Raw genomic sequence first — 26757 nt, 5'->3', positions numbered from 1 at the left:
AACAAATATACTGAACATTCTCAGAACTGCATAAGAGCTTTCTTAGCTGCTATACACACACTTTCTTTGTTTGAGGGCCTGTCTTCTTATTTTGGTGTGACTAATATTGTACATCCAGTTATGGTTTGCAAAAGGTCCATGGCTGAACAGCTGCCAAGCTTTTAGAAATGGGCTAGTTTCTCTGCTTTGGCTAAGCTGTTCTTAGTGCAAAACTGAAGAAGGGGGCAGAGATGACTTAAAGCCCTTAATCCTGGAACCAACCCCATGCCAGTACATTTCCCTCACTTAACAGAACAATTTGAAGCCATTTCAGCAGATGAGATTGTTACAACACGAACAGACAGGGACTACCTGTGCTGCAGCTGAGGTAGGGGCTCTGAGGGCAGTTCTGTACCACCTGAAGGTTCCCTAAGTGGGTTTGAAGACTCCTCACATATCCAGTTAAGAGAGGTTTCTGCCACTACTGGCACAGAACAGGCTGTGAATCTGGCCCATTATGTTTTCTGGGTCAGATTTCATTATGAGATCTTGATGTTTGTGTGCATGTGCCAACAAAAGGATACAGATGGACAGGACAATTTCATGGCCCAGTTTTTCAAAACACAGAGACAGAGAGCTGAATCCAAGAGAGTTGAGACTTACTATTTTTGGAGTCCTGGGTTCATTCCACTTGGGCAGAATTGGTAAAAGTTGTATCAGTGGGTGAAGCTGATGTTCTTTTCCTTTCAAAACAAAAAGCAGTCAAGTAGCACTTCAAAGACTAGCAAAATAGTTTATTAGGTGCTACTTGACTGCCTTCTGTTTTGATAGCGTATAGACTAGCACGGCTTCCTCTCTGTTTTTTTTTTTCCTTTGAGCAATTAGGTCTTTGCTGCCCTCGTGGCCAAGCTACACGGTGCTCAGACTCTACCTGACAACTGGATAGCAATTGGTGAAGTTTAAGGACAGGTGGGAATAATCAACAGTCACATTGTAAGCTCTCTGGGGCTGGGGTTGCTGCTTTATTCTAAGTTCGTGCAGTGCCTAACACAAAATGGACCTGTGCTAGGACCGGGGATCTGAGGTGTGATGCTAATATAACAAACAATTTCATCTATTTTTTTAAAAAACATGCAGTGATGTATAAAAGTGGTATGCATTTGAGGAGTGTGGATACTGCAATATAAATATTTAACAGTAAGAATGTCAATGGAACGTATATGTGTTTGAAGAACAGTGACCGTGCACAGAATGGCTTGTACCAAAGCAAATGCTATTTCTGTATGTGTAACATTCTCTTCTCCTTGTAATTCCTATCAGAGATACATGCCATGAACTCCTGGGGCACGTGCCTCTACTTGCAGATCCCAAGTTTGCCCAGTTTTCACAAGAAATAGGACTGGCCTCACTGGGAGCATCTGATGACGAAGTTCAGAAACTAGCCACTGTGAGTCAATTGCTATATCTTTTCCCTGACTTATGCTATGTTTTCTAATAATAGCTGCTATCACAATGATGAGGCCTTATATGGCTGCTGCTGTAGTCATTGGATGTTTTCCCATTGTCATAAATAGGAATGGAACAAGCCAATGGTCACTGGATGCTTTATAACACTCTGATATTTCTGTATTGCACCACCTCATTTCATGGTTTAATTAAGACTGATTATTCCTATTCCAGGCTCTGCAAACAATGCAACCAAGACATTTTTAGAGAGAATGTCTTCCTTTGTGTGTGTGTTTGGCTCCAAGCTCTCCTCAGTGGGAGCTGTGCATGCATATGGGAGCTGATGTGGCCCTGAGTGGTGCCATAGTCTCCCTCTTTGTGATCTGTTTTGAAGGTGGTCAATATAATATAGTGTATGGTGGGCTAATGAAGTGGAGATGAATGTGGCCTTGCTGCTGTTCTCGCTAGAGCATGTCTAATAACAAGGTGATTTGATCCACGTTGTAGTTTGCCCTTCATTTTTATCTTTATAAAACACATGCAATCAATAATTTTGTAAGCAATATTCTTCAAATAATTCAACAAACATGAATATTTTAATATCTAAATAGGAAGACGGTAAATACCACATTAGAATTTAGAGAGGCAAATGGAAATAATACCCTGAGTCCTACAGGATATGCAATGGCTACAAAAGATCAGGACCTGGGCTTTAATACTCTTGAGAAGGGTGACATGCCAGAGGGAGGAGTGGCTAGGGATACACCAATACCATTTAGCAATCATTGCCTCTTCAGAAGCTGTCAATCCTTCATTGTTTATGGAGAGAACAGATAGTGCCAAGGAGAATTCTTGGTCTCCAGGCTTGAATGCAAGTTCTGGTCGTTGATACCTTCCTTTTGTGTATTAGCAACACAGTAGTAAGAAATGGGAAAGTGGTAGAATGGTAACATCAGTGCTGCGTCTATTGAAGTCATGGTAGAGTTTTCTGGCCTTAAGTATACCCCTTAAATTATCATCCAAACAGACATGGGGTCAGTTATGGCAAACGAGAGTAGACTGTGTGCTCCAGCTCCTACCATCTGAGCACCTATCACTCAGTACAAATCAACCCTGGATGGTATGGTGGGCCTTAATTGACTCCACAATGGAGACAGTCAGTCTAGCAACTTGATCATCAAGTGGGGTTACATCACTGAATCCGTTACCTAAGGCAGTGGCAGAGTGCCTCAAAATATGAAGCATTTCCTTTGATACTAGCTGCTTGAGCATGAACGCTCTTCTACTGACCTGGGGTAGTGTCACGGTCACTGCTGAACAGGTGTGCTGGGAAACATCATGAGGACATGATCACAACAAAAAGACCAATACCACACTCTTTCTGTAGCTTGTAAAAATCGTCTTCTCGTTTCCAATGTAGGGAAGAAAATCTTTCCACATCCAAACATCAAGATAGTGTGTAGGGTCAGGATGTGGGAGGTTATATGAGGCCAGGTGGAAAAAGTAGTGCCTTTTATATCTTGTCAGCATGGAGAAGCAGAGAAACAGTTTTACTTTTATCCATTAAATTGTATCCAAGTTGCTATTAATTGACTCTTGCAACAAAACTCTACCTCATTTCCACCCTCGGTTAAACATATGAAAACAAAGTGATCTGCAGAATATCAGCCAATGATCTAAGTCAGAAAACAGAATGAGATTCCCCTAGGCATCTTCAAAGTAAATACTGAAATAGCCAGACTGACCTAGACCATGAATATTAATGTGCCTGGAGTAACATGCTGAAGCAAGTAACCCATTATCACAACCTGTTTCGAAAGATAAGACAGCTGAGAAGTCACTGGGAGGGAGAATAATTTTAGGAAGAGAGGAGGAAAAACTCAGCATTTTAGATCAGAAAGGGGGGAATTTATTGCAGGTTATTGCCTAATAATAGTTTCCATGACCTTAAAGTGAGGTTCTGCTCTGAAAAGCAACTGTTCAAAAATGTCACCTTCTTACTCAGCAGATCTACTCTTTGTGTGTATTACAAGCAAAATAAGTTATTGATTTTATTTTTAGTCCCATTCATCCTGCAGTGGTAACATAGCTGAGAGAGGTGGGAGTGGGATTCTATTTCTTGTAAATCAACAGAATTGTTCGCTAAGTTCCAGTTAGCTACTTTCCAATGCATGCCCATTAAAGGCAGTGACACTGCACCAATGTGATTGAAAGCATATTTTAAAGACTGATATTTTACAGGTGTCAGTGTGAAATGGTTTTCACTGTTGAACCTTTATTAGCAGTGGTGATGCATGAGAAGTCAAGACCTCAGCTTAACTTTGCTCACAGGTGGAGTTTGAAGCTCTACCTGCTAGAAAAAGCCTCTTTATCCATAAACCAAGCATATTTGTATTATGAATCCTGGAGAAAAAAATAAATATAGGAAGAAGCCCAATAGGTCATTTTTTACAGTCATTGTTCAGAGTGGATTTTCTCTGGAAAAAGTCCTAGAGAGGGAGGAAACCAATAAATTTTCCACAAGAGCGAAGCAGCATAAAAAGCAAATGCCTAGCACCTAAAGCATAGTTAAAAACAGAAACCACTAACACAGCCTATTTTACTGTTTGGAGCACTATGATCAGCCTCGTGTTTCTAATTTGCTGACCTAATTTTATTTTTATGTACATAAACTGGATGGAAAGTGTTGACTGTTAGTACTCCAGAACAGACAAAGGTGGCATAGTTAATACAGGTATTGCTCCCCACTTTTCCCCAGGTTTGTTAAAAGATCTGTTCAGGTGAGGGCCTGGCCATAAGAGACTAAATGACAACATGAAACTTTTGTCTGGTTGTGTCATACGTAAAATTGCATTCAAACCTTGAAGTCTCCTGAGGTGAAAATTTGTGTCACCTTTCCCTCTTCCTTTCTAATTGTTAGTTTAGCAATTTGATAATACAGCATAGTGGAACCCAACTGATTTTGATGGCCTGTGTATAGAGAACTTCTGAAGTGAATTGTTTCTGAAACTGGAGGAGTTAAATATGAGGAAGTTTCATAAATTAATTTCAAGCAATCATAAATGATTTACTCTCTACTGAACAGAAAATGAGGCTAGTGATGTAGTCACTCTTTTTGTAATGTGAACCATTATTTGTCTCTCTATATATGTGTTACAAACATATGTACATACAAAACAACATTTGTATGCATGTTAAAAATGAGCATTCTTTAATTTCTTCGGCCGTTTCTACACAGGCAAGATCTTCCGGAAGAACAGTGCCTTCTTCTGGAAGATCTGAGGAACGTCTACACATGCAAGATGCTCTTTTGGATTTCTTCCGGAAGAAGGAGCCCCCTCTTCCAGATTCTGTATTCCGCTTCAGCATCAGGAAGAGGACCTTCTTCTGGAAGAATCTTCTTCCAGAAGAAGACGTGTAGATGTTCCCAGACTGCTTATTCCGAAAGAAGCAGTCCTCCATGGTGGCAGCCTGCTGGAGAGCAGGCCACTCTAGACACCCCCCAGCGGGCCTCTGTGGTCTCCAGGTCCTTGCAGCCTTTAAAGGCTGCATGGACCCGGAGACCCCGTGGCAGGAAGCTGAGAGTGTGAGACAGGCAGCACATGCAGGGCTGCCTGCCACACTCCCCCGAGGCCCCGCAGTGCCCAGCGAGTCCCGACCTGCAGGGATGGTCAGCAGGCCAGCACCCCACACTGCCATGGGGAGCCCCAAGAACCAGGATGAGGGCAGCCAAGACCCCGACCGGCTCCAAAATGGAGGACCCCCCTCTTGGACTGAGCCAGAGCTCCAGGACCTCCTGGGGCTCTGGCGCGATGAGAAGGTCCTCTGGGACACCAGCGGGTACCAGAGGAATGCCCCGGCATTCACCCGCCTCGCCCAGGGCCTGGCTGCCCATGGCCACCCCTCCTGGACACCGGAGCAAGTCAGGCGCAAGGTGAAGGAGCTGCGGCAGGGGTACATAGGGGCCCGGGATAGCGCCTGCAGATCCGGCTGTGCCCCTGCCAGCTGCCCCTTCTACTGGGAGCTTCGGGACCTCCTGGCTGTGGATGACACCTCCCCACTCTGTGCCACTGTGGAGACAGCTGTGCCCGAGCCCTCTGCTACACCAGAGGAGGAAGAGGACGAGGGACCCGCCACTGTGGATGTCCCATCTGATGAGGATTCCACAGACAGGTCCCTCATCATCATGGTGCTCTTCACCGCCAGCAGCTGGGCCCCTTCCAGTCAGGCATCACCTGACATATATGAGGCCATCTTGGGTAAGTGCGCACAGAGGAAAAGCACAGTAGGGCAAGAGGGACACCTGGGCCCCAGCCCCGGGCCCTAAAGCCCATCCCTGGTCAGGGCCCTGGATGCACCCATACCTGCGAGTAGCACCCGGCTCCCTCTCCCACGGAGTGCCACCTGAGCATGCTGAGGCCCACCCCGGGCAGCATAGCTGCATCCAGAACCCCCCACGGCCGAGCCCCCTACCAGCCCACAAGCCTGTCTCCAGGGTGGATCACCGTGGATAGTGCCCTGGCCCCAGCATCATATCCCAGTGGCCACCGCAGCAAGTGTGCACAGGCTCACACAGCGGCCTTCCCTGGCATATGCCCGTCCTGTGGGTCCATGGAGCGGGTAACCAGCCGGGGAGACTGGGGCCCTGCCACCCAGGTCCCAGATGTGGCACTGACGCCCCACCCCACCCCCAACCTCTCTTTCAACAGCAGTACCATCCGAGTGCTGGGGCAGCCGGACGAGGAGCTTGGGGCCTGCCAGCCCCACCCAGGCCGGAGGACCCAGCAGCCCACCAGCTGGGCCCGCACCAGCCCCCTCTGTAAGGTGGCCACTGGTGTGCTGGACCCGACGCAGCCACCATGAGGAGCAGGTTGCGGCCTACACGGCTGCCCTCCACCACTAAAACATTCTTTTGCCGAAAGATGGCTGGCCCTTGGCGAGGCCAAGCTTCAGTGGAGGCGGGATACATGGGGAGAGGTGGTGAGGGTGTTCCGCACTGTGTGTGGGGCCCAAGTGGGCCAGCCTCCCCCAGCTGCTCCCCCACAGTCCCCCTGGAGGTTTGCCCCCGAGGCCCCACCAAGGCCCCCACTGCTGTCTCCCCTACAGTCCCCCCTGCTGGCCCGCCCGCTGGCCCCTCCAGCTGCTTCCGTGCCCCCAGCCCATGACCCTGAGGTCCTGGCCACCCTGCTGCCCCTGGACCTGCCCGATGCTGCACTGAGGGACCTCACAGCTTGTCTTGTGGCCACGGTGGGCCCCGTAGAGGGTTGTCTGAGCCACAACCCGCCCCCCTTCAGCCCCTCCGCTGAGGCTGGGCCAGGTGCTGACCGGCCCTACTTTCTGGTGGTTCTGACTCCAGCAGTGCCCCACAGGGTGGCCTTCCACCCCGTCCCTTGATTAGGGCCCCCCACCATTCCTGCCCCTGTCCCTGTCCAAGTTTAAGTGCCCCTGCCCCCTTACCCCCATGTATATAGTGCGCTCCCTATCAGGTTTTTGTCGTTACTTTTATTATTCACCATTTATTATTTACATTGCTCACGATTGTTATAGGTTGAGGGCTAAATACATGTTAGCTTTCTGCACCCCCCTGTGTCCTTGATTATTGTGGGGGAGGGTTGGGGGTGTGTAGGGTGTGTGCATGGGGGTGTGCGTAGGGGGGCCTGTGGGGAGGGGTGTGGGGGTTACTAGTCCCCTTGGCTGAATGCCTCCTGAAGCGCCTCCCGGATCTGGAGCTCGTCACGGTTGAGCCACCTGTTGGGGGCCGCAACGTGCTGCTGGTAGTGGAGGGCCAGCTCCGCCATCCAACCCTGGGGCAGGGTCCCCTCACGTGCCTCAATGAGGTTGTGGAGCACACAGCAGGCGGCCACGACCTGCGGGACGTTCTCCTTCTCCACATCGAGTGCATGAGGAGACACCTGAACCACACCTTCAAACGGCGAAAAGCACACTTGACAGGATACCAGGCCCGTGTGAGCAGCGCATTAAACAGCTCCTGGGAGGGCGTGAGGTGGCCCGCGTATGGGTGCATCGACCAGGACTGGAGTGGGTACGTCGGGTCGCCCAAAAGGCAGAGAGGCATCATGATGTCTGTGGTAGCGCGGTCCCGCCAGGGCACAAATGTCTTGCCCTCCATCCTGCGGAACAGGCAGAATTCCACAGGATCTGCACGTCATGTGCCCTGCCTGGCCAGCCAACATAAATGTCTGTGGACTTCCCATGGGCGTCCACCACCGCCTGGAAAATGATGGAGTGTTACCCCTTGTGGTTGATGTATCGGCTGCCACTGTGGTCCAGGGCCCTGATGGAGACATGCATCCCGTCGATCGCCCCGAAGCACGGGGGGAACCTGAGTGCAGCGAAGCCCTGGGCGACTGCATCCAGGTCGCCAGTGCTCACCAGCCATCGCACTAGCACGTGGTTGATAGCCCTCATGACCTGCAGGGGAATGGGCGCACTTGTGGGCATACGCAGAGGGGTCCCTGCCCCTCTTCCCTTCCACCCCCTCCCTCTCTACCAGGCCCTCGCTGCTGAGGGACCCCTCCATCAGCGCAGCAGCAGCCATATGGTGTCCCTTCTGGGCTAAGCCTGCCCACCCCACTGTCCCTGCTGCTTCCCAATCAGTGCCTGGGGTCCCCCAAGCCCGTGGCCCCCTCCCTCCTGCCAGTGGGGCAGGGTTTGGGCAGGGCTTACCTGGAGGATGATGGGCCCCAATGGCGGATGTGCCCACTGCAAACTGCTGCCTGATGGATTGGTAGCTGTCCGGGGTGGCCAGTTTCCAGATGGTGATGGCCATGTGCTTCTCTGGGGAGAGGGCGGGCCTCATCCAGGTATCCTGGCATCGTAGCATGGGGGAGAGCCAGCTGCAGGTCTCGAGGAAGGTCTTTCTTCATCTGCAGGTTCTGCAGCCAGCAGTCCTTGTCGCACTCCCCCATGATGACCCTGTCCCACCAGCCCATGCTGGTGGCATGGGTCCAGATGCTCTGGACTGGTTGGAGGGGGCCCAGCAGGGGAGGTGGGGGTGCAGGACCCCCAGGGCTGGGCCTCTGCCTCCACAGGAGGCTGAGGATGGTGGCCAGGAGGATGGCTAGCATGCGGGTGAGGGCAAGCCTGCTGTCCTGCAGCTGCTGGAGGTCCATGCCTGCTGGTCAGCAGGCACTGGACAGAGACCTGGGTCTGGCTTGCTGTGCACAGATGTGGCTGACCTCGGCAGCGTTTACAGGGAGGGGCTGTTTTGGTGGGTCCCTTTAAGGGGCCGTGTGGCCAGCGGCCTTGGAAGGGCTCCCTGGATGTGCGACCCCATCTGTATTGTTTCCTGCCCTGCTCTTCCAGAAGTGTGCCAGTGCATATGTAGATGCACTCTTCCGGAAGAAGGGGTGGCTCTTTCGGAATCCAGTTTGATGTGTAGATGTGCTCTTCTAGAAGATCTTCTTCCAGAAAAAGTGCCATGTGTAGAAATGGCCTTAGTGAGGCTAGACTAAGTGGTCTATTGGGTTGGTCCATTTGCTTTTCCTTATTGTAGAGCTACAATTATTTTAATTAGTTGGCTTCATCTTAGCTCTTGCTCAGACTGAAGAGTAGGCACAGAATTCAGGACCCTGCCCACTGTACCAGTTGAGGACAGGAAAAATGGCACCATTGCAGACATATGGGTTGACCTGTTACTGCTGTTTCAGTAGGCTTGCATAGCGTGTGCCTGAACTATTCTGCCTACAGGCATAGCTGGAGTATTAGCTCCGTTTTTAGAAGATCCTCATTCACTCTTACAGCTGAGAGAGGGTTAAAAGCTGAGCAGCTGCCACTTTCACTGTGAAACAACTAACTCAATATACTAGAATTTCCATGGGCCAGTCAGACTGCTGCAGCCTTCAAAAAAACTCCACTGATCAGTGAAAGCAAGCTATTCACACAAATTTATTGCCAGGGACGAGCACAGTAAAAATGTGCATCACAAGGAAAAAGTGAAGTTGTTTCTTTGAGAGATCTTGCTTCCAAGAACACCTATGAATAGTGAAACAAGGAATTGCAAGAAGAATTTGAAATAAAAATGACTCTCAGTATTTATTCCTCTGCCAAAGAAAACCATTCCAAAGTGGTTTGGGATTTGATCACAAATAGTGTTCAGAGTTCAACCCAGCTTATATTTTATTTGGCTTGTGTCAGGTTTCGAAATGGAGGTATCCCATTTTCCCAGAAAGCCAAATCCTGCTGGCTCCTTTGCACATAGAGGGCCCATGCAGTGCCGTGGAGCTGGTGTGGCTCCGCTGGAGAGGGGAGAAATGGCTTCTCGATTCTATGCAGGAGGCAAGCCTGGTGGATCAACTGCTATGTGGTTTGGTGAATAGGACCCTCCTAAATTTTCGGCCATGAAATCTGATCTCTCACTACGGAATGTGGTATTTTGTGTGCTTGTACCTATACCATAAATATTTCATTGTGGGAGACCAGGGTTTCTCAGACTGGGAGGTTGTGACCCAAAAGAGTTGCAAGGGAACCATAAGGATATTTATGGGCAGTTTACCCTTACAGCTGCGCTGTCTTCAGAGTTGGGTGGCTGGAGAGTGTCAGATGCTTATCAAGGCTCCACCTCTGAAGGCAGCAGAGCAGAAGTAAGGGTGGTAATACAATACCAGACCATGCTCCTGGACCGCAGCTACCTCCCTCTACCAGGTGGACAGAAGTAGGTGTAGGGTACTGTAACCCTCACTACAGTCACCTTGTGACCCTCCCACATCTCCTATGTGGGTCAGGTCCCCACAATTACAACATTGTAAAATTTCAGCTTTAAATAGCTGAAATAATGACATTTACGATTTTTAAAATCCTAGGACTGTGAAATTGACTAAAATGGAGCATGAATTTGATAGGGCCCTGTCCATGAGCTACTACTCCTTGTGGAATTGGTTTCTGTAGCTTCAGGGCAGCAGGAAGAGCTTCAGAAAAGCTCTTCTGCTGTTCTGTGATGTACGTGGAGAAATTATTCCACATGTGAAGAAATCACCTGTGCCAAGCCTGGCAGCTGTGGTGGTTAACTGTGCCACTGCTGTTTGTTTTGTTTGTTTTTGTTTGTTTTGTTGTTAGGGTGCAGGGTAAACGTATATTGTGAAACATTTAAAAAGACATGGTTTCTGCTTTAGCTAGCTTATAAACTAAGTAGGTCAGTCCTGGCAGGACACGCTCTGTATGTGGAAATAAAGCATTTATGCTTTCTAAAATATCATTCAAAGTGAAGAGAAGGAATAGAAGCATTATTTATTGTTTTGATGTTAAGCAATAAAGATTTCTGTGATGTTCTCGAGCAGTTGTTCAGATTGATAGCCTGATTGTTGAATCAACTTCCAGTTTTCAGGCACAATTATTCACCCACAATTACTAATTTTATAGGCTGATCATGTGCATAATTTCATTTATATGTTTGGCGGCTTAGTCCCCAAGCCTGCAATCAAATTCATGTAGTTGTTATAGGGGTCCAGCTGTAAGACACAGGTTTGTTTGTGGAGGTTTTAAGGTATGGTAGATGCAGAAGAGGGCTACTTGAAAATTAAGTGCAGATCACAATTTGGGTGTCATTATAAATATAAAAATGTTCCTGCAAAAATGAGATACTGCTTTTTGAAAATCCAGTCCCTAAATAGTTAAAAACTCACAAAAAAGGTTTAGAACACCAATAATGTACAGGCTACATGGAAGCTTAGCCGTGTATTGTAATAGTTGTCTGGATAGTGTTTATAATTGCAAAAGTGGTCAAATAATAGAAATTGTGTAGTGAATTGTTGTACTGCAAGTGTAAATTTACAACCACAAAAGTAACATATTTTTACATTACAGATTAATAGGAGAGTGGCCTGGATTTGACAAAACGTTTGAATATCCTGGCTATTTATTTTCAGGAGAAATGTCCTTAGCGTTAGGAGAGTACAGATTTTGCAGTCACAATCCTTGCGGGCAGTTCAGTAATACAGCAACTGTGCTCGGCTAGAGTGGTAACAAAAAAACCCATACCCTAACAAAATAGCTGAGTGACATATTGTGGGATTTAAGTGCACGCAGAAATAATGAACATCTACCGCTTCAGCACTGGTTACCTGACATAGCTTGAAGCTCAGATAAACAAACTAAAAGGGGCCAGTGCATTTTGACAAAGAATTTTTGTTTGTTTGTTCATTTATTTTCTCTTTAGGTGAAAGAGCAGGAATCGTGCTAACAAAGAATCACGAACAGTATCTTTTGTAAACTCCGTATAGTTATGTAGAAAGAAGGACATGCAGTGAGAGCTACCAGTGGGCTGCAGTTGCATGACTGTGCATAAAAATTTCAGGCGCTCACCACAACAACCATATTAGCTACTGGGTTAGTGGGTTACATTAAGGAAAAATGCTTAACTGTTTTATTAATTGAAAGATTCTCTGTCTGTTGCTATTTTTATATTATATGTACATTTTATTGACCACCAGGTCGGAATGAAGATTGGCAGAGATTTAAAAAATGCAACCATGTACCTCAGCATTCAGTTCTCTCCTAGCAGTTCTGTGAGCCACACAAATACTCATACGGTTGTGTTAGTAGGAACCGCAAGAGAATATCAGAGTGGAATATGATCCTTCCTGCCAAAAAATGTATTTTCTCCTGATCTATTCCATGCCTCTGCCTTATTAATATTACAGTAGCAATTCGATCATCAGAGGGCAATAATTTTTGATGGGGGAGCCACGCCAAGATTTTGGGAAGTGGTCAAGGGCTGCACTTTTCTACAGAGGGAGTGCATAAGAACATAAGAACGGCCATACTGGGTCAGACCAAAGGTCCATCGAGCCCAGCATCCCATCTGCCGACGGTGGCCAATGCCAGGTGCCCCAGAGAAGGAGAACAGAAGACAATGATCAAGTGATTTATCTCCTGCCATCCATCTCCTGCCCTTGTTCTGAAGGCTAGGGCACCATACTTTATCCCTGGCTAATAGCCATTTATGGACCTAACCTGCAAAAATTTATCAAGCTCTTTTTTAAACCCTAATAGAGTCCTGGCCTTCACAGCCTCCTCGGGCAAGGAGTTCTACAGGTTGACTGTGCGCTGTGTGAAGCAAAATTTCCTTTTATTAGTTTTGAACCTACTACCCATCAATTTCATTTGGTGTCCCCTAGTTCTTGTATTATGGGAAAAGATAAATAATTTTTCTATATTCACTTTCTCCACACCATTCATGATTTTATATACCTCTATCATATCGCCCCTTAATCGCCTTTTTTCCAAACTGAAAAGTCCCAGTCTCTCTAGCCTCTCCCCATATGGGACCCGTTCCAAGCCCCTAATCATCTTAGTTGCCCTTTTCTGAACCTTTTCTAATGCCAATATATCTTTTTTGAGGTGAGGAGACCACATCTGCACGCAGTACTCGAGATGTGGGCGTACCATAGTTTTATATAGGGGAAGTATGATATCTTTTGTCTTATTATTGATCCCTTTTTTAATAATTCCTAACATCCTATTTGCCTTACTAACTGCCGCTGCACACTGCGTGGATGTCTTCAGAGAACTATCCACTATAACTCCAAGATCCCTTTCCTGATCTGTCGTAGCTAAATTTGACCCCATCATGTAGTACGTGTAATTTGGGTTATTTCTTCCAACATGCATCACCTTACACTTACCCACATTAAATTTCATTTGCCATTTTGCTGCCCAATCACTCCGTTTGCTGAGATCTTTTTGTAGTTCTTCACAATCCCTTTTGCTTTTGACTGTCCTGAACAACTTGGTGTCATCTGCAAACTTTGCCACCTCACTGCTTACCTCATTTTCTAGATCATTGATGAACAAGTTGAACAGGATCGGTCCCAGGACTGACCCCTGGGGAACACCACTAGTTACCCTCCTCCATTGTGAAAATTTACCATTTATTCCCACCCTTTGTTTTCTGTCTTTTAACCAATTCCCGATCCATGAAAGGACCTTTCCTCCTATCCCATGACCACCTAATTTACATAAAAGCCTTTGGTGTGGGACCGTGTCAAAGGCTTTCTGGAAATCTAGGTATATTATGTCCACTGGGTGCCCCTTGTCCGCATGTTTATTAACCCCTTCAAAGAATTCTAATAGATCAGTTAGACACGACTTCCCTCTGCAGAAACCATGCTGACTTTTGCCCAACAATTCGTGCTCTTCTATGTGCCTTGCAATTTTACTCTTTACTAGTGTTTCTACTAATTTGCCTGGTACTGATGTTAAACTTATCGGTCTATAATTGCCAGGATCTCCTCTAGAGCCTTTTTTAAATATTGGTGTTATATTGGCCGTCTTCCAGTCATTTGGTACCGAAGTGGATTTAAAGGATAGGTTACAAACCACTGTTAATAACTCCGCAATTTCACATTTGAGTTCTTTCAGAACCCTTGGGTGAATGCTGTCTGGTCCTGGAGACTTGTTACTATTCAGCTTATCAATTAATTCCAAAACCTCCTCTAATGTCACTTCAATCTGAGTGCAGGGTCTGGGATGAAGGTTGGGACTGGCTGGGACAGCCTTACTTAAGTAGCTTCTGGCCAGTGGCACACTCAGGCAGGTTTCCCTGCCTGCCAACACTCTCAGTCCGCTGGCTGTTCCACATGGCTTTGGTGCACTGCCCGGGGGAAGGTCTTTGGGCACTGCCCGTGGCTCCAGCAAAATCTCTCAGCTTCAACTGGCCAGAATCCTGCTAGTGGGAGCTGAGAAATTTTGCTGTGGGGTGAGGAGAGAAGCAAAGCTCTACCCTTCTGCAGTGCAGAGGGCCCCAGGGAACAGCTGCCTGCTTTGCACACTTCTGCTCCCTGATGTAGGGGTGGGCTGCAGGCTGGATTAAAAGACTTGGCATGCTGGATCTGGCCTGTGGGCGTAGCTTGCCTGCCCCTGATTTAGAGGTTCCAGATGAGACTGCTAAATGGTGTAAAACACATAATAATAGACAATTCTTGTCTTGAACAGTCTGGATAGGCAAGATGACTATGTGTGGGAAGGGAAACAGGCACACAGAAGGTCAGAGTCATACAGCAAATCAGTGGCAGAGCTGAGATTAGAAGTTAGGCATCCTGGATCACAGCCCAGTGCTCTGAACAAGAGACCAGGGTGCCCCTTTGTGCATGCATTTCCAAAGGGAGAGTTTTGCAATGTTGTTTGTTCATCTCGGACATTACCCTACCAGCTGGGTAGGCTTTGTATAATTTAGACCAGCAGACACTCCCTGAATGTACGAGGTGTACATCATATCTTATAAATATATCAGCAACACAAAAGCAGGAAATGCCAGCAATGAGCACTTACCAAGGGAAGTGGGAGCTAACTGTCATTAGGGGAGGCGTGAACAAAATGGAGCTCATTTGTCCTCATTGTCTGAATGTGGGCAGCGTCAGGGTCTGATGGATTTCTGGCAGGAGTGATTTCTCCGAGGTAAAACTCCCTCCCCTGTCTTCCTAAGTTCACTGGACTGGCTTCTGAGTGTTTCTGCCCAATTTATGTGCCATGTCATGGAGCCGGAGGTTTTTGGGACACTGTTATGCACCACAGTTGAGTCTGACTCGGACGTGAACGTGCAATCAGTGTAGAGTGCCGACCTCACCTCTTCCAGTTGGGAAGCTGGTGCACTGTATGTGCTGTGGAGCTTCCTTCCTTATGGAGGATGGATTACAGCCAGGTAGTGTTGAACTAACACAGTCATGGCTGCCGTGTGCCTAAAGGAAAGGTTGTCTATTGGATAATCTCTGACCGTCATTCTGTCCAAATAGCCCTCTTGTAATCCATAAGCAAAGAGGATTCTAGTAAGAATTTAGCATATGAAACAATTGATAGACTCTCAACTGAGGGAAAGAGCACTGGGCTGGTTAAGTCCTTCTCTAAAACACTCCCCTTCCCTGTCAACAAGAAGCACTCCTGAATTTTTCAGCCTCTGTTAGATTTCATCTAGATTCTTTTGTCTGTCAGCTGCTGGGAGAGCAGAGCCATGCTTCCACTTGGGCCTGGTGATGAGAAGGGTATAGAGCGTCATGTCATGGCAACATTGATGATACCATAGCCTATTAAGGCCCCTTGTACATGTTGAAAGCAAAAGAGTGAGCTCTGTGAAAATGTAATACATGTTTACACTGCTATTTTGTAAATTTTGCCTTCAGTCCCAGTATTGTGCACGTTCAAATAAGTACTGCGAACATCCAAGTCACTTAATTAGTGTAACATATAATACAGGACATTTACCAGTATGTTAAAAATGCCTATCAGTTGCAACTACATATGTCAAAGTAAGTGAGAAAAGCACATTGGCCGTGTCTACACGAGCCCCAAACTTCGAAATGGCCACGCAAATGGCCATTTTAAAGTTTACTAATGAAGCACTGAATAAGGAATAAGGGACTTCGAAGTAGGTGGGGTCCTTTCGAAAAGGAGCTCCATCTGGATGAGACGCGCGGCGGCAAGCCGCGTCAATTTCAAAGTGCCGTGGCCGCCCGCATGCTAATGAAGCGTTGAATATGCATTTCAGCGCTTCATTAGTAAACTTCGAAATGGCCATTTGCGTGGCCATCTCGAAGTTTGGGGCTCGTGTAGACGTAGCCATTGTGTGACGCAGCATATTTGCTTTTTTTATTGTTTGTATACTTACTTGCTAAATCTGCAAGATTCAGTTACTCACAACGATCGTTAGCCAGAGTCATTAGTGCAAATAACTGAGGTCTTACTGCAGCAGTGCATAGGTATAAGACAAAGTGGGAGATTAAGTAGATAGTGGCCCAGGGTCCCTTTGCTATTAACACTGCAACATTTATTAACCCCATTAACAACAGATCCAAGCCTACTTTTTCTGTGCTTGTATATATTCTATGAAAAGATTGGCTGGAGCAGAACATTCATAGGCACATCTTTCATTTAGTCAATCAGTAAGAAATCTATATGTCACCTTGGAAGTAAGGCTCTTTCATACATATTACCACTACATGGGCCTCCTCTGCCCATCCATGGAGCTTTGCCAGGGATTTTTGTTACAATTTTTTCTAAGGTACAGAATCAATAAAGAGCAAAGTTAAGTCTGCAAACCTCACTTAACATCATTGTTTGGAATCTTTCAGTAAGTAATTGTCACCAACTGGAATAAACATAGTTGTGTCCGCTAAAATGAGCATGGGTGTCAAATTTTTGTAGAAAGAGTGAAAAACCAGGTTTCTACACAGCTGTGTAAGTAGTTTTATTTTATTCCTAAAAGGAAAAGTTGCTCATTTTAGTATTCACAACAATTGTGCACTTGTTTAACCACTGTCTGAGCAAGACTGGACACATCAGAATGTACCAAACTGATTCTCTCATCCAGTACATGGCTGGACATCATGTTTGAATGAAAGAAGTTAGACAACGGTTGGTATCTGAAAGAAGCCAGCTATACCTGAGACTTAACTACTTAGTGCTACAGCTTTTGAACTGGTTCTAATATCTGTTGTCATCTTAATATCAAATGACACCAACATGCTATGTGAAATATACTCTTCCGAATTTTTAGCTGAGATTTTTTTGGGTGATCAATCATATTCAGTAGTTAAGAATCACTTGAGTAAACATTGATGAGCCTAACTGTCCCACCATGTAACTGAATGCATGCTTTACCAGTGACTTCAGTGGGTTTGGACCTTTGTGCCAAATTCTGTTTTCATTTTTATGCATGCAGCTCCATAAGTCAGTATGATTCCATACATGTAGAATTTGACTGTGCATTATTAACTTTGCAATCTATTGCCCAAAATGCAGTGCAAGCATGTGGGTTTTTCCAATGGATGAATTGGACATAGAGAACTTTTGCTCTAAGGCAACTCTTTCTTCTTTTAGCCAATGCACAAAGTAGCCTTTTTCACCTCTCCCTCTCTTCCATTACCTACTCACTAACTCCTTCTTTCCTTGCTGCTTGACTCTTGTTAGTGGTCAACTTCAGTTAGTACTAATTCAGCAGAGGCTATGAGAGGAAAAGCAAACACCTATGGCTATCTGGGACAAGAGAAATCCACTATTCCATTAGTTAAATTGATGCAACCAGCAAGTCTTCCCACACTGCTGCGTAGGTGTAACTGGCACGCTTATGGCATTCAGTAAGATGTATTCACTAATAATTCTAGTTAAAATTATAATGATACAATTAGCCATTTTGAATTTCTCACTTTTTCCTACAATTAGTACAATATTTTCCTAAAATTAATCTTTCAACTTTGGGGGTTTGCAATTTGTAAATGATTAGTAACTAATTTGGGCAAAGTACAGGACAGATCTAATTTATCTGTCTGTGTGGAATCAATGATCACTTCAGTGTGATTTTCATATGAGTAGCTTAATACGCCTCTGTTATCTGTGTATTGTTCAGGCCATTTTGGCAACGCAGTGAATTATTGTGGTATTTATAATGGCAAGTGCTTGCTCAGTATAACTTTCTTGCGCTTTATTGGATATGTTCAGATCATATATGATATGTTTCCAAAATTCTGACAGGAAACTCAATTGCAACTCACCAGGGCCAGCTAATCTGTATTTGACACATTTTTTACATGCCCCTATTGCTGAAAAGCAAGCTGGGAGATGGTCAAGGTAGATTTTTAATGGCCTATGAAAAACATATCTTGTTTGGGTATGTTTTTAGCAACATAATTAACAAGACGCTTAAAATTTCCCCCTTGAGCTGTCTTTCAGCTAGAAATGAGTAAAACTTATACCTTTGTTCTGTCTTCCATTTTTTTCCAAGCAGGTGAGACACATGCATCAAGAGCCACAGAAAGTCCCTGAAATTCCACATGCATTCATATAAAAATGGTTAAAAAGAACATTGAGTTTCCAAGTTTAATTACAACAGTAAAACTCCTTGAAATCTGAGATTTCAAAAAACCCCAAGGGTGCATTATCTGGCTCGTGAATGAGCTCTTCATAAATAGATACCGTAGATTAATATGATTTTTAAATGGTGGATAATTGTGCAGGGTTTATTTTATTAACTTGAATGTATTGGGAAATTAATCATCTTTTTTGTAAACTGAGGTTTTTTTATTTTAGTAAAGGAAAATTATCAAACACATCAATGTTTTCCCTTGAAGGACACAAAACCCAGAGAGCTTTGACAGACTGAATGGTATTCTTGTTTGATATACTGGGCTTTCTTCTGCCTGATGTTTGCCTCCACATCTGCAGAGCCTGCAAAAATTTCACAGTCCTTCCGGGCTCCACAGTCCATAAAGGCTGCTCCCATTCTGAGGATGTGGTTTCTCCTCATTAGCAGATAAGTGAGGCGTTACTCTGCTGACCAAGGCAGATGTTCATGAATCCCATTAACCCTCAGCTGAGATGTCAGGGGATGCACTCAGCAGGTTCAGTAACTCTCCTGACACCATTCCCTCGAGTGCAATTGCTGTGTGTAGTAAGTGGCCCAGCAGCTTGATAAGGCACAGTCTGCTCTAGGGAAACAGATCAAGTGATCCTCACATGTGTCTAGAGCATCCCTTGATGTAACAGTAAGGCAAGGTTTGGGTTCTGGCTGTGCATTAGCCAAGTATAATTTTTAAAGCAGCCTGCAGCTTGAAGAAACTGATGTAGGCCAGTGACTCAGAAAACCCACTCTTTCCTAAGGGAGGTGGTTCTGCTAGCTTCCTTTGGTAGATGTGACTTTGCCTATTGTGAATCTGTAGAATCTTCCTAAAGATGACACTTGCTGGGCTATGGAATAGCCTTCCCAGGGACTAAGGGAAACTTTATCCTCAATTTGCTCCCCAGTTTTGTTCCTTTATGGCACTCCTGCATATAGAAAGACCAGAACGGCTCCTTGACACTTCAGCACTTCTTTGAATTACCCTGACATCTGCTGGGAGAGCAAAACAGCAGTTCACAGACAATCTAGAAAGTTTTCAGAGAGTGTTGGGGGCAACTTCCATGTGCAAGTGCTGGAGTGAAAAACGAGGGGTCTTTTTCCTCTTGACCTGCTGCCCACAAACAAAAAATAATTGGTAGGGGTAGTAGAAGTGTGTGATGATCTGAGCCACGGTGACCATGAGATGGTTAAGTTCAGGATCCTGACCCAAGGAAGGACAGCTGAATACAGAGCCTTGACTTCATAAAAGCAGACTAATTTCTTCAGGGAAATGATGGCGTGGAGCCCCTGGGAGGATAAGATGAAGGGGAAAGGAGTCCAGTAGAGGGGACTATATTTTATAGAAGCCTGATTGAGAGCCCACAAACAAACCGTCTCATTGTGCAGAATGAATATCAAATATGGCAGGCAAAGAGTTCTACGGAAATCTTCAGTGAACTTAAACACAGAAAGGAAGCTTACAAGAAATAGAAACTAGGACTGATGACAAGGGAGGAGTATAAAAATATTGCTCAAGCATGCAGAGGTGTAATCAGGAGGCCACAGCACAATTTGAGTTGCAGCTAGCAAGGGATGTGAAGGATAACAAGAAGGGTTTCTGTGGGTATGTTAGGAACAAGAAGGTGGTCAGGGAAAGCAATGGGATCCTTACTGAATGGGGAAAGCAATCTAGTGACTGATTGTGTGGAAGAAGCTGAAGTGCACAATGATTTTTTTGCCTTTAGTCTTAATAGATAAGGTCAGTTCCCAGGCTGCTGCACTGGGTATTGTGAAGAGTTGGGCAGCCCTCAGCAACGAACAAACAGGTGAAGGACTATTTAGAAAAGCTGGATGTGCACAGACCCTGGGGACCAGATCTCAGGGTGCTGAGGGAGTTAGCTGATGTGATTGCAGAGCCACTGGCTATTATCTTTGAAAAATCATGACGATCAGGGGAGGTCGTGGATAACTGGAAAAAGGCAAATATGCTGCCCATCTTTAAAACAGAGAAAGAGGTCACAGTAATGCCTCCAGTTTTGAGCCGCCTGCTACAGAAAGGATGCGGACAAATTGGAAAGAGCCCAGCAGAGGGTAATTAAAATGATCATAGGTTTAGAGCATGTGATTTATGAGAAGAGGCTGAGGGAACTAGGCTCATTTCGTTTGCAGAAGAGAAGAGGGAGTGGGGATTTGATAGCTGCCTTCAACTACCTGAAGAGGGGTTCCAAACAGGCTGGAGCCAGGCTATTCTCAGTGTGGTGGCAGATGACAAAACAAGGAGCAATGGTCTGAAGTTGCAGTGGGAGAGATTGAGGTTGGTTATAAAGAAATCTGTTTCACTAGGAAGGTGGTGCATCATTGGACTGTGTTACCTAGGAAGTTGGTGGAATCTCCATTCTTAAAGATTTTTAAGGCCAGATTTGAAAAAGCCCAGCTGGGATAATTTAGTTGGGGTCATCCAACTTTGGTCAGAGGGTTGGACTAGATGAACTCCTACGGTCTCTTCCAACCCTAATCCACTGTGGCTGTGGGGGTCCTTATGAAAGGCTCCTGTCTACATGAGCAGTGTGTGTTTTGAAAGCATCTGGCATTATGCCAATGAGGTGCTGCATATTCATGGAGTGTCTAATTAACATCTGCCAAAGTGGTTCATTAGCATACCCCTTTTGAAAGGCAGGGGCTAGTGTAGCCACGGCCTGTGATTCTATGAGATACAAATGGGACAAAAGTCATCTGTGCTCACCAAAGCACAGGACTGAGGTCACCATCTCCTGAAACATTAACCTGGATAAACCACTAGAAAGTAGGGGAAATCCAAGCTGGCAGTAAACTTCAAGGTGACCTCTCAGGCTTTTTAATCTTCAATCTTCCCATCTTTCTAATCTGTTTTCATTTTGATGTCCATGGGATTTCACCGATCTGAGTCCACATCTCTGCTGTATGTTTCAAGCTGCATGGTGCATGCAAACATTGAGAGGCACTTTTGAGGTCCCATCCTAGCGCTATACTATATTAAATTATGAATGCTTTTGCTATGGAAGTTTTTGTTGTCATGTCAAGTCACCATTCAAAAAGTTGGCAGCCTAGAGTCCTTGAAAAGAGGCATGGCAGAACCCTAAAAACATGTACTGAATCGAGCCTCTGTGCTGCAGAAGTATTCTATTCTATCAACTCTGGCATGCAAGGCAGCATAAACTGTGGGAGGACAGAGATGACATGTTACCTAGCTTATTTGTTTGAGCTTGATGTTCAGTGGATCCTAGCTCTTGGAGTCCCAAAGAGTATGTCGAAAAATCTGATTTTGCCACTCTTGAGTGAACAGTGAGAGCCGCTTTACACAGCCAAAACTCAAGCAACAGCTTGAAAAACAAATGAGCATATGCTCATCCCAGCTCCAGTAGAGAACACTGAATATGAATTCACGCTAGACATTGTAAAGTGAATTGGAAAGAGTGCTGTTCATTATTGCATTGCATTCATTCGTAATAATGCCATAAAAATTAATATACCTCAAGTCCCATGTCTTTGGAACTGCTATAGATAAGAGTCAAATGACAGAGAAGCAAAGCCTTAGGGCTTCAGTGCAGTACTTTTAACAAGTGCTCTAAGTATCAGCTCAGAGACTTTCATTGGTTTTATCTCCTCGCCTTTACATTGTGCAGCAGACCTGCCACTTAATTAGGATGAAAAAGTGTGAGGTTCTTTGTCTTACTGTTCTGTGATGTGCTAACTGCAGCTCAGAGTAATATACTGGAGGTGGAGTGGATTCTTCCTCATCTCCTGGGTAACATTGGAAACAATAATGACTGCTGGCCTGAACTTGATCATTTGAGGGCACTTCTGTTTGCATGGTAGTAATCCTGTCCTGCCTAAATGCCAAAGCCATTTATTTATCCTGTTATACAACTGTTCTATTAACAGGCAGCTCCTTGTTACATCAAAACGCCTAACGGCTAATTACAGAGAGTCTTAATTCTGCATCTTTGCCCCCACTTGAAGAGAGAATGGTGATGAGGTGACGACACAAGATATAGTTTTCTCTGCTGAGCAGAGCTGATTTAAAATCATTTGAAGCCTTAGGCATAGCAACAAATGGGCCCTTCCATGGCCCTTCCTTCTTCTTCCAGAGAGGCCCAGCAGCAGTGTGGAGATCCTTCTTCCCTCCCACCTCCCCAAGAAGTGGCAGCAGTGCCCCTTCAGGATGAGCAGCTCGGTGGTCACACGGCTTTGCTTTCTTCCCCGACCCCCGCTTCCCAAGAGGCAAGGATGGCAGATGTGTGATCCAGTAGCTGGGGTGTATCTGCATGGCTGGGCTGGTTAGGCCTGCCATAAACACTTCTTCTGTCCCCTTCACTGTGGGCCTCCTTGGGTCTTGGAGCTAATATCCCATTGAGCTGCGTGCTTCTGTTCATGCCCCTCAGAGCTCGTTTCTGGCTGGCTATGGACTCAGGCAGATGCTGCAGTGGCAGCTTCATTAGGTTTATTTTTTCAACCTTTTCTTCAGCTATTTGGGTCTAGACACTTTTAAAAACTTAAAGCCAAGATGTTAATGACCAGGGGCTGAAGGTCTGAGGAGAGAGGAGGCTCTAGTTCTGTAATAGCTGTGCTTACATCCAGCCCCGGTGGTGTGCAGAAGCCTGAAGCCCTTTGCACACCTGTTCCCCTTACTTCCAGTAGAGCGGAGTAGGGTAAGGTCAGTGTGGATGTAGGATGAATATGTCTGAGGAAATGTGGCCATCAGTGCAACCATCTGTACATATATGAAATGCTTACCCATGTGCTCCTCTTTTTGGGTTTATTCTTACTTCTGTGGAGGAATAAGTTAGCAGCTATAAGTTCACCAGTGCTGGACTGGATGCTGTGGTGTTCCCTATCCTGGTCATCGTTTTTCAAATGTTGCCCTTTTAATTTCAAAACTCTGACTCTTTACTGTGCAAGACCACACCATGACATGGACGGATCTTTGATAGAAAGGGCAATTGTGGAACCATTTAGAGGATACAGTTGAAGTCAACAGTGAACTAGTTTTAATGCAGAACATAGGAAATGGCATAATGATTTCAAATGTTTGACTGGAAAAGAAGTGTGGTGTTATAGCCAGGGATTCTTACATGCAAAAATGGTCAGTATACTAGAGTACAAGTTTGCTTTCAAAACTAGGGCAGCCTCAAACTTTGGTTATGATGATAACCTTGCCTGTGTTGCCTGCTGGTAAAGGCAACCTTCTGTCTGAGGGTGTCTCAATCTCTTTTGTTCCTTCCCTCCATGCTGAGATATCCAGGAGCACCAAATCTAGGAAGGCTTTGTGTGGAGGTCAATGGAGGATACTGTCATTGCGGCAGGTCAGAAGGTATGGTAGCTAAATAAGAGTCCTACCTTTGGGTCATATTGTCACTGAGTATGGCCCTTTCAAACCTCGGAATCAGGGATTTGCATGAAGTCATGCACTGTATCACAGTATGGATGTCTGTATGCTGCATTACTTCTACCTCATGATGCGCCCACGAACAATTGCCAGATGTGTTCAACATTCTGTCCACAGACATTTGCTTCCAAACACACTCATTGTCAGAAAACATATATAAATGCAAAAGTGTGAGGTTGGTGAAGATTTTATATTTTTCCTTTGAAACCCATGAAGGAAACTTCAGCTCAGGGAAACTAAATGCATTTCAAGGTAGCGAGCTACACAAAATGTTCCAACGTTGACTACCCTGAAAAATTAAAGCAAGCTTAGTTTTCTTATTTAGAAATGCTGTAGACTATGAGCATGGTCACTCTTTTCTTTTTAGCAGAACTAAACAAATAATATATGATGAATAATTTATTCATTGAATTTTGCCTCTCATTCTGTTGTGAACTATTCATGAGCTCATTGTGAAATTCTTTGAGGTATTTGTTCAAAATTATGCATGAATTTCGAAGCAAAGATTTTTGCTATGTAAAGAGCTGCCAAGGTGACTTGACTGCTTGATATTCAAATTGCAACACTTAGTTACATAAGTCACATATTTTTCCTCTTTCCTATATAGGATGACGTGTTGTATGTAACTAACTAACTCAGTGTGAATTTCAAATTTAGAATATTTTAATCAAACGTGCAATTCAAAATTTACTTTAGGTGCGTATTCAAAGCTTTGAGAGAAACTGGATGTTTGCAAACAGTCAAGTCAACAAAGCTCAGTGGGGAAGAAAGCTAACAGGAAAGGTCACAAATATGCTTGAATCAACAAGATTTGTAGGAAAATTGTTCAGGTATTAAATTTTATATAACTTTCAGGCTTAAACTGGATAAAGTGATTTTTGTAAGTTTCTCCATTGTGTATATCTATTGCTCTCTAAGCCATGCAGTCCTCGGATCAGCAGTTTTAGAGATAAAAGTCTAAGCTTTCCTCCTCGTCCATTAAGAAGACCAGAATTTTCCTTTGTGTGCTTTTGGACGTATCAGATATTCTGAATTAAGAGTAGTGCAAGCAAATATCCTCTCATGAAGTTGATTAAGTGGAAGAATCAACACATGAAAGAAGCATCCTACAAATGATTACATCAAAATTTTTGTCTTAAGTTGCTGACATGGGTCAGTGTACACAGGATTGGGCCCTAAAACATCATCTTGGACCATTCCTGGTTCGGCATTTTTGGGGAGTGGTAAAATCAAAGGTCATGGACAATATGGAAGACTTAAGTGCGAACCCTGATTTCTGACACTGTGCCACTGGAAAACTGTTGGAATAGGATAGAGAGATTTTTCACATAAATCAGCAGCTGAAACAGTGATTGAAGGACATTACTCTCTGATGACACTTCAGCAGGCTTTGTGAAATTCATCAGTGGCCTCTGCCCACATCCTAGCAGAGAGGAAGCCACCACTACATAACTGGCGTACCACAGGGGAAAACACTGTAATATATCAAATGATGTTGTAAGAGATGATTTCAGAGGTAAGGAGACCAGGTAGGTGTCCCACTCTCAAGGGAAGTCAATGTAATTTGGGCACCCAGCTCCCATTTTTGTGAAAGCTTCCATTTCAGTTTTAATGAAAAATCCTTTCCCAGTAGCCCTCATTGGCATGTGTGTTGGGAGCCCTCCTCAGCGAGAGGTACCTCGGAAGCATGCTTTGAGGTATATTGGCCAGAAGCTCTGCCGCATCTTTCATTGCTGGTGTCCCTGTCCTGTCAGTCAACAGAGGCTACCAGTCTCCAGGACCTTACACTGTCCGTGTGCAGTACTAGCAATTCTTTTTCATACTCTTAAGCCACATGTGCCTAAACAAGTAATCTAAAAATAAATCCATACTGACCTATAGATTTGCTATATACTGGAGCTGCAGACACAGCCCGGAACACCACCTCTCTGGCTCGTTGTTTTCAAATAGCTTTTTAAACCCTGTAGGTTTTGACCCTTCCCTTATCCTCGCACTTTGCTGATTTTGGTCAAAAGTGGAATTTCAAGCAAAGGCTTTTCAAGGACCAGCAGGGGAATGCAGAAGGATAAACATTCTACTTCTGTGAGTCATTCTGCTGCTCCTGTGGCTTGCTGTTTGCATTGATCATTCCCCCAGGAAACCACAATCACAGCACTCTAACAGAATAAACTCCCTGCCTGCCTAACTCGCACTCCAGGGCTTGTTCCAGTTCTCACTGAAGTCAACGGCACTGTTTTCTATTATTTGAATGAGAGCTAGAACAGGTCCCCAGTAATCACTAAACACTGCTGTGTAACCCCGTGTCATGTTAATATTTATCATTGCTACCGTAAACATATCTAGCAGTGCATTTGGTCTTTACTTCTCTTATCTTTTTTTGGAAAGGAGGGAGAAGAGTTAACTAAAGAGAAAGGGGAAAAGGATATTGAACAAGTGCATTGCTTACAATGGAAGCTGATGAGGATTGTTTTGTTTGGTGTATTTTGAGTATACATTTGTGCATGCTTGTTTATAGTTTGAATGTGCATTTTCTTACATTGTAAATTATCGCAGGCGACAGTGGGAGGAGAGGACACCAGAATGGAGATGGGGTGGTGGAACACAGACAGAAAGAGAGGGAGGGTTTTGAGGCAGGTATCAAAAAGAGGTGAAGTCACTGGGCTTGCAGGAAGAAGCCAGGCTATTCCTGGCAGGGGCTTGGGGAGGGTGATGGAGCGTGAGAAGTGTACGCAGGGACCAGTGAGTAGAAGGACATATGCAACACAGCATAGGGTACAAGAGGGAGAGCCTCAAGCAGCGTTCCTGCCAATTTTAGACATTCCTGGGTGAGATAAATTGTTATGTGCACCGTGTGTGTGTGGTTGTGAGCCACCAAAAGAAACATAAGCTGCCCACCGTGGGTGGCTGTGGGTGCTCTGCTAATTAGGTGGGTGGCTATCCAAGTGCTCCGTTTACAGGGAACACTGACCTCAAGAGCCAGGATTTGGGCTGAAGCCGAACAGCGTAGCTCTCCAAAGGTGAGGCTGACCTTGCTGAAGAAAGGCAGGGAGCTAATGGAGGAGCTGGAGGAGGGATTGACATGGTT

The 26757-nt window shown here is 45.1% G+C and overlaps 1 protein-coding gene across 2 annotated transcripts in view; it reads left to right on the top strand.

The window, feature by feature from the left end:
- TPH2 (tryptophan hydroxylase 2) overlaps positions 1-26757 on the top strand; it is a 71136-nt gene that overhangs the window by 32582 nt on the left and 11797 nt on the right. For both annotated transcript variants that reach the window (XM_074984033.1, XM_074984035.1), the window contains exon 8: positions 1300-1426. In XM_074984033.1, coding sequence (XP_074840134.1) covers positions 1300-1426 — 127 coding nt within the window. The remainder of the gene's footprint in view (positions 1-1299; positions 1427-26757) is intronic.

Source organism: Carettochelys insculpta, chromosome 1 (genome assembly GCF_033958435.1).
Source record: "Carettochelys insculpta isolate YL-2023 chromosome 1, ASM3395843v1, whole genome shotgun sequence".
Lineage (NCBI taxonomy): Eukaryota > Metazoa > Chordata > Testudines > Carettochelyidae > Carettochelys > Carettochelys insculpta.
The sequence above is the reverse complement of the archived record's forward strand: the minus strand, read 5'-3'. Positions and strand labels throughout refer to the sequence as shown.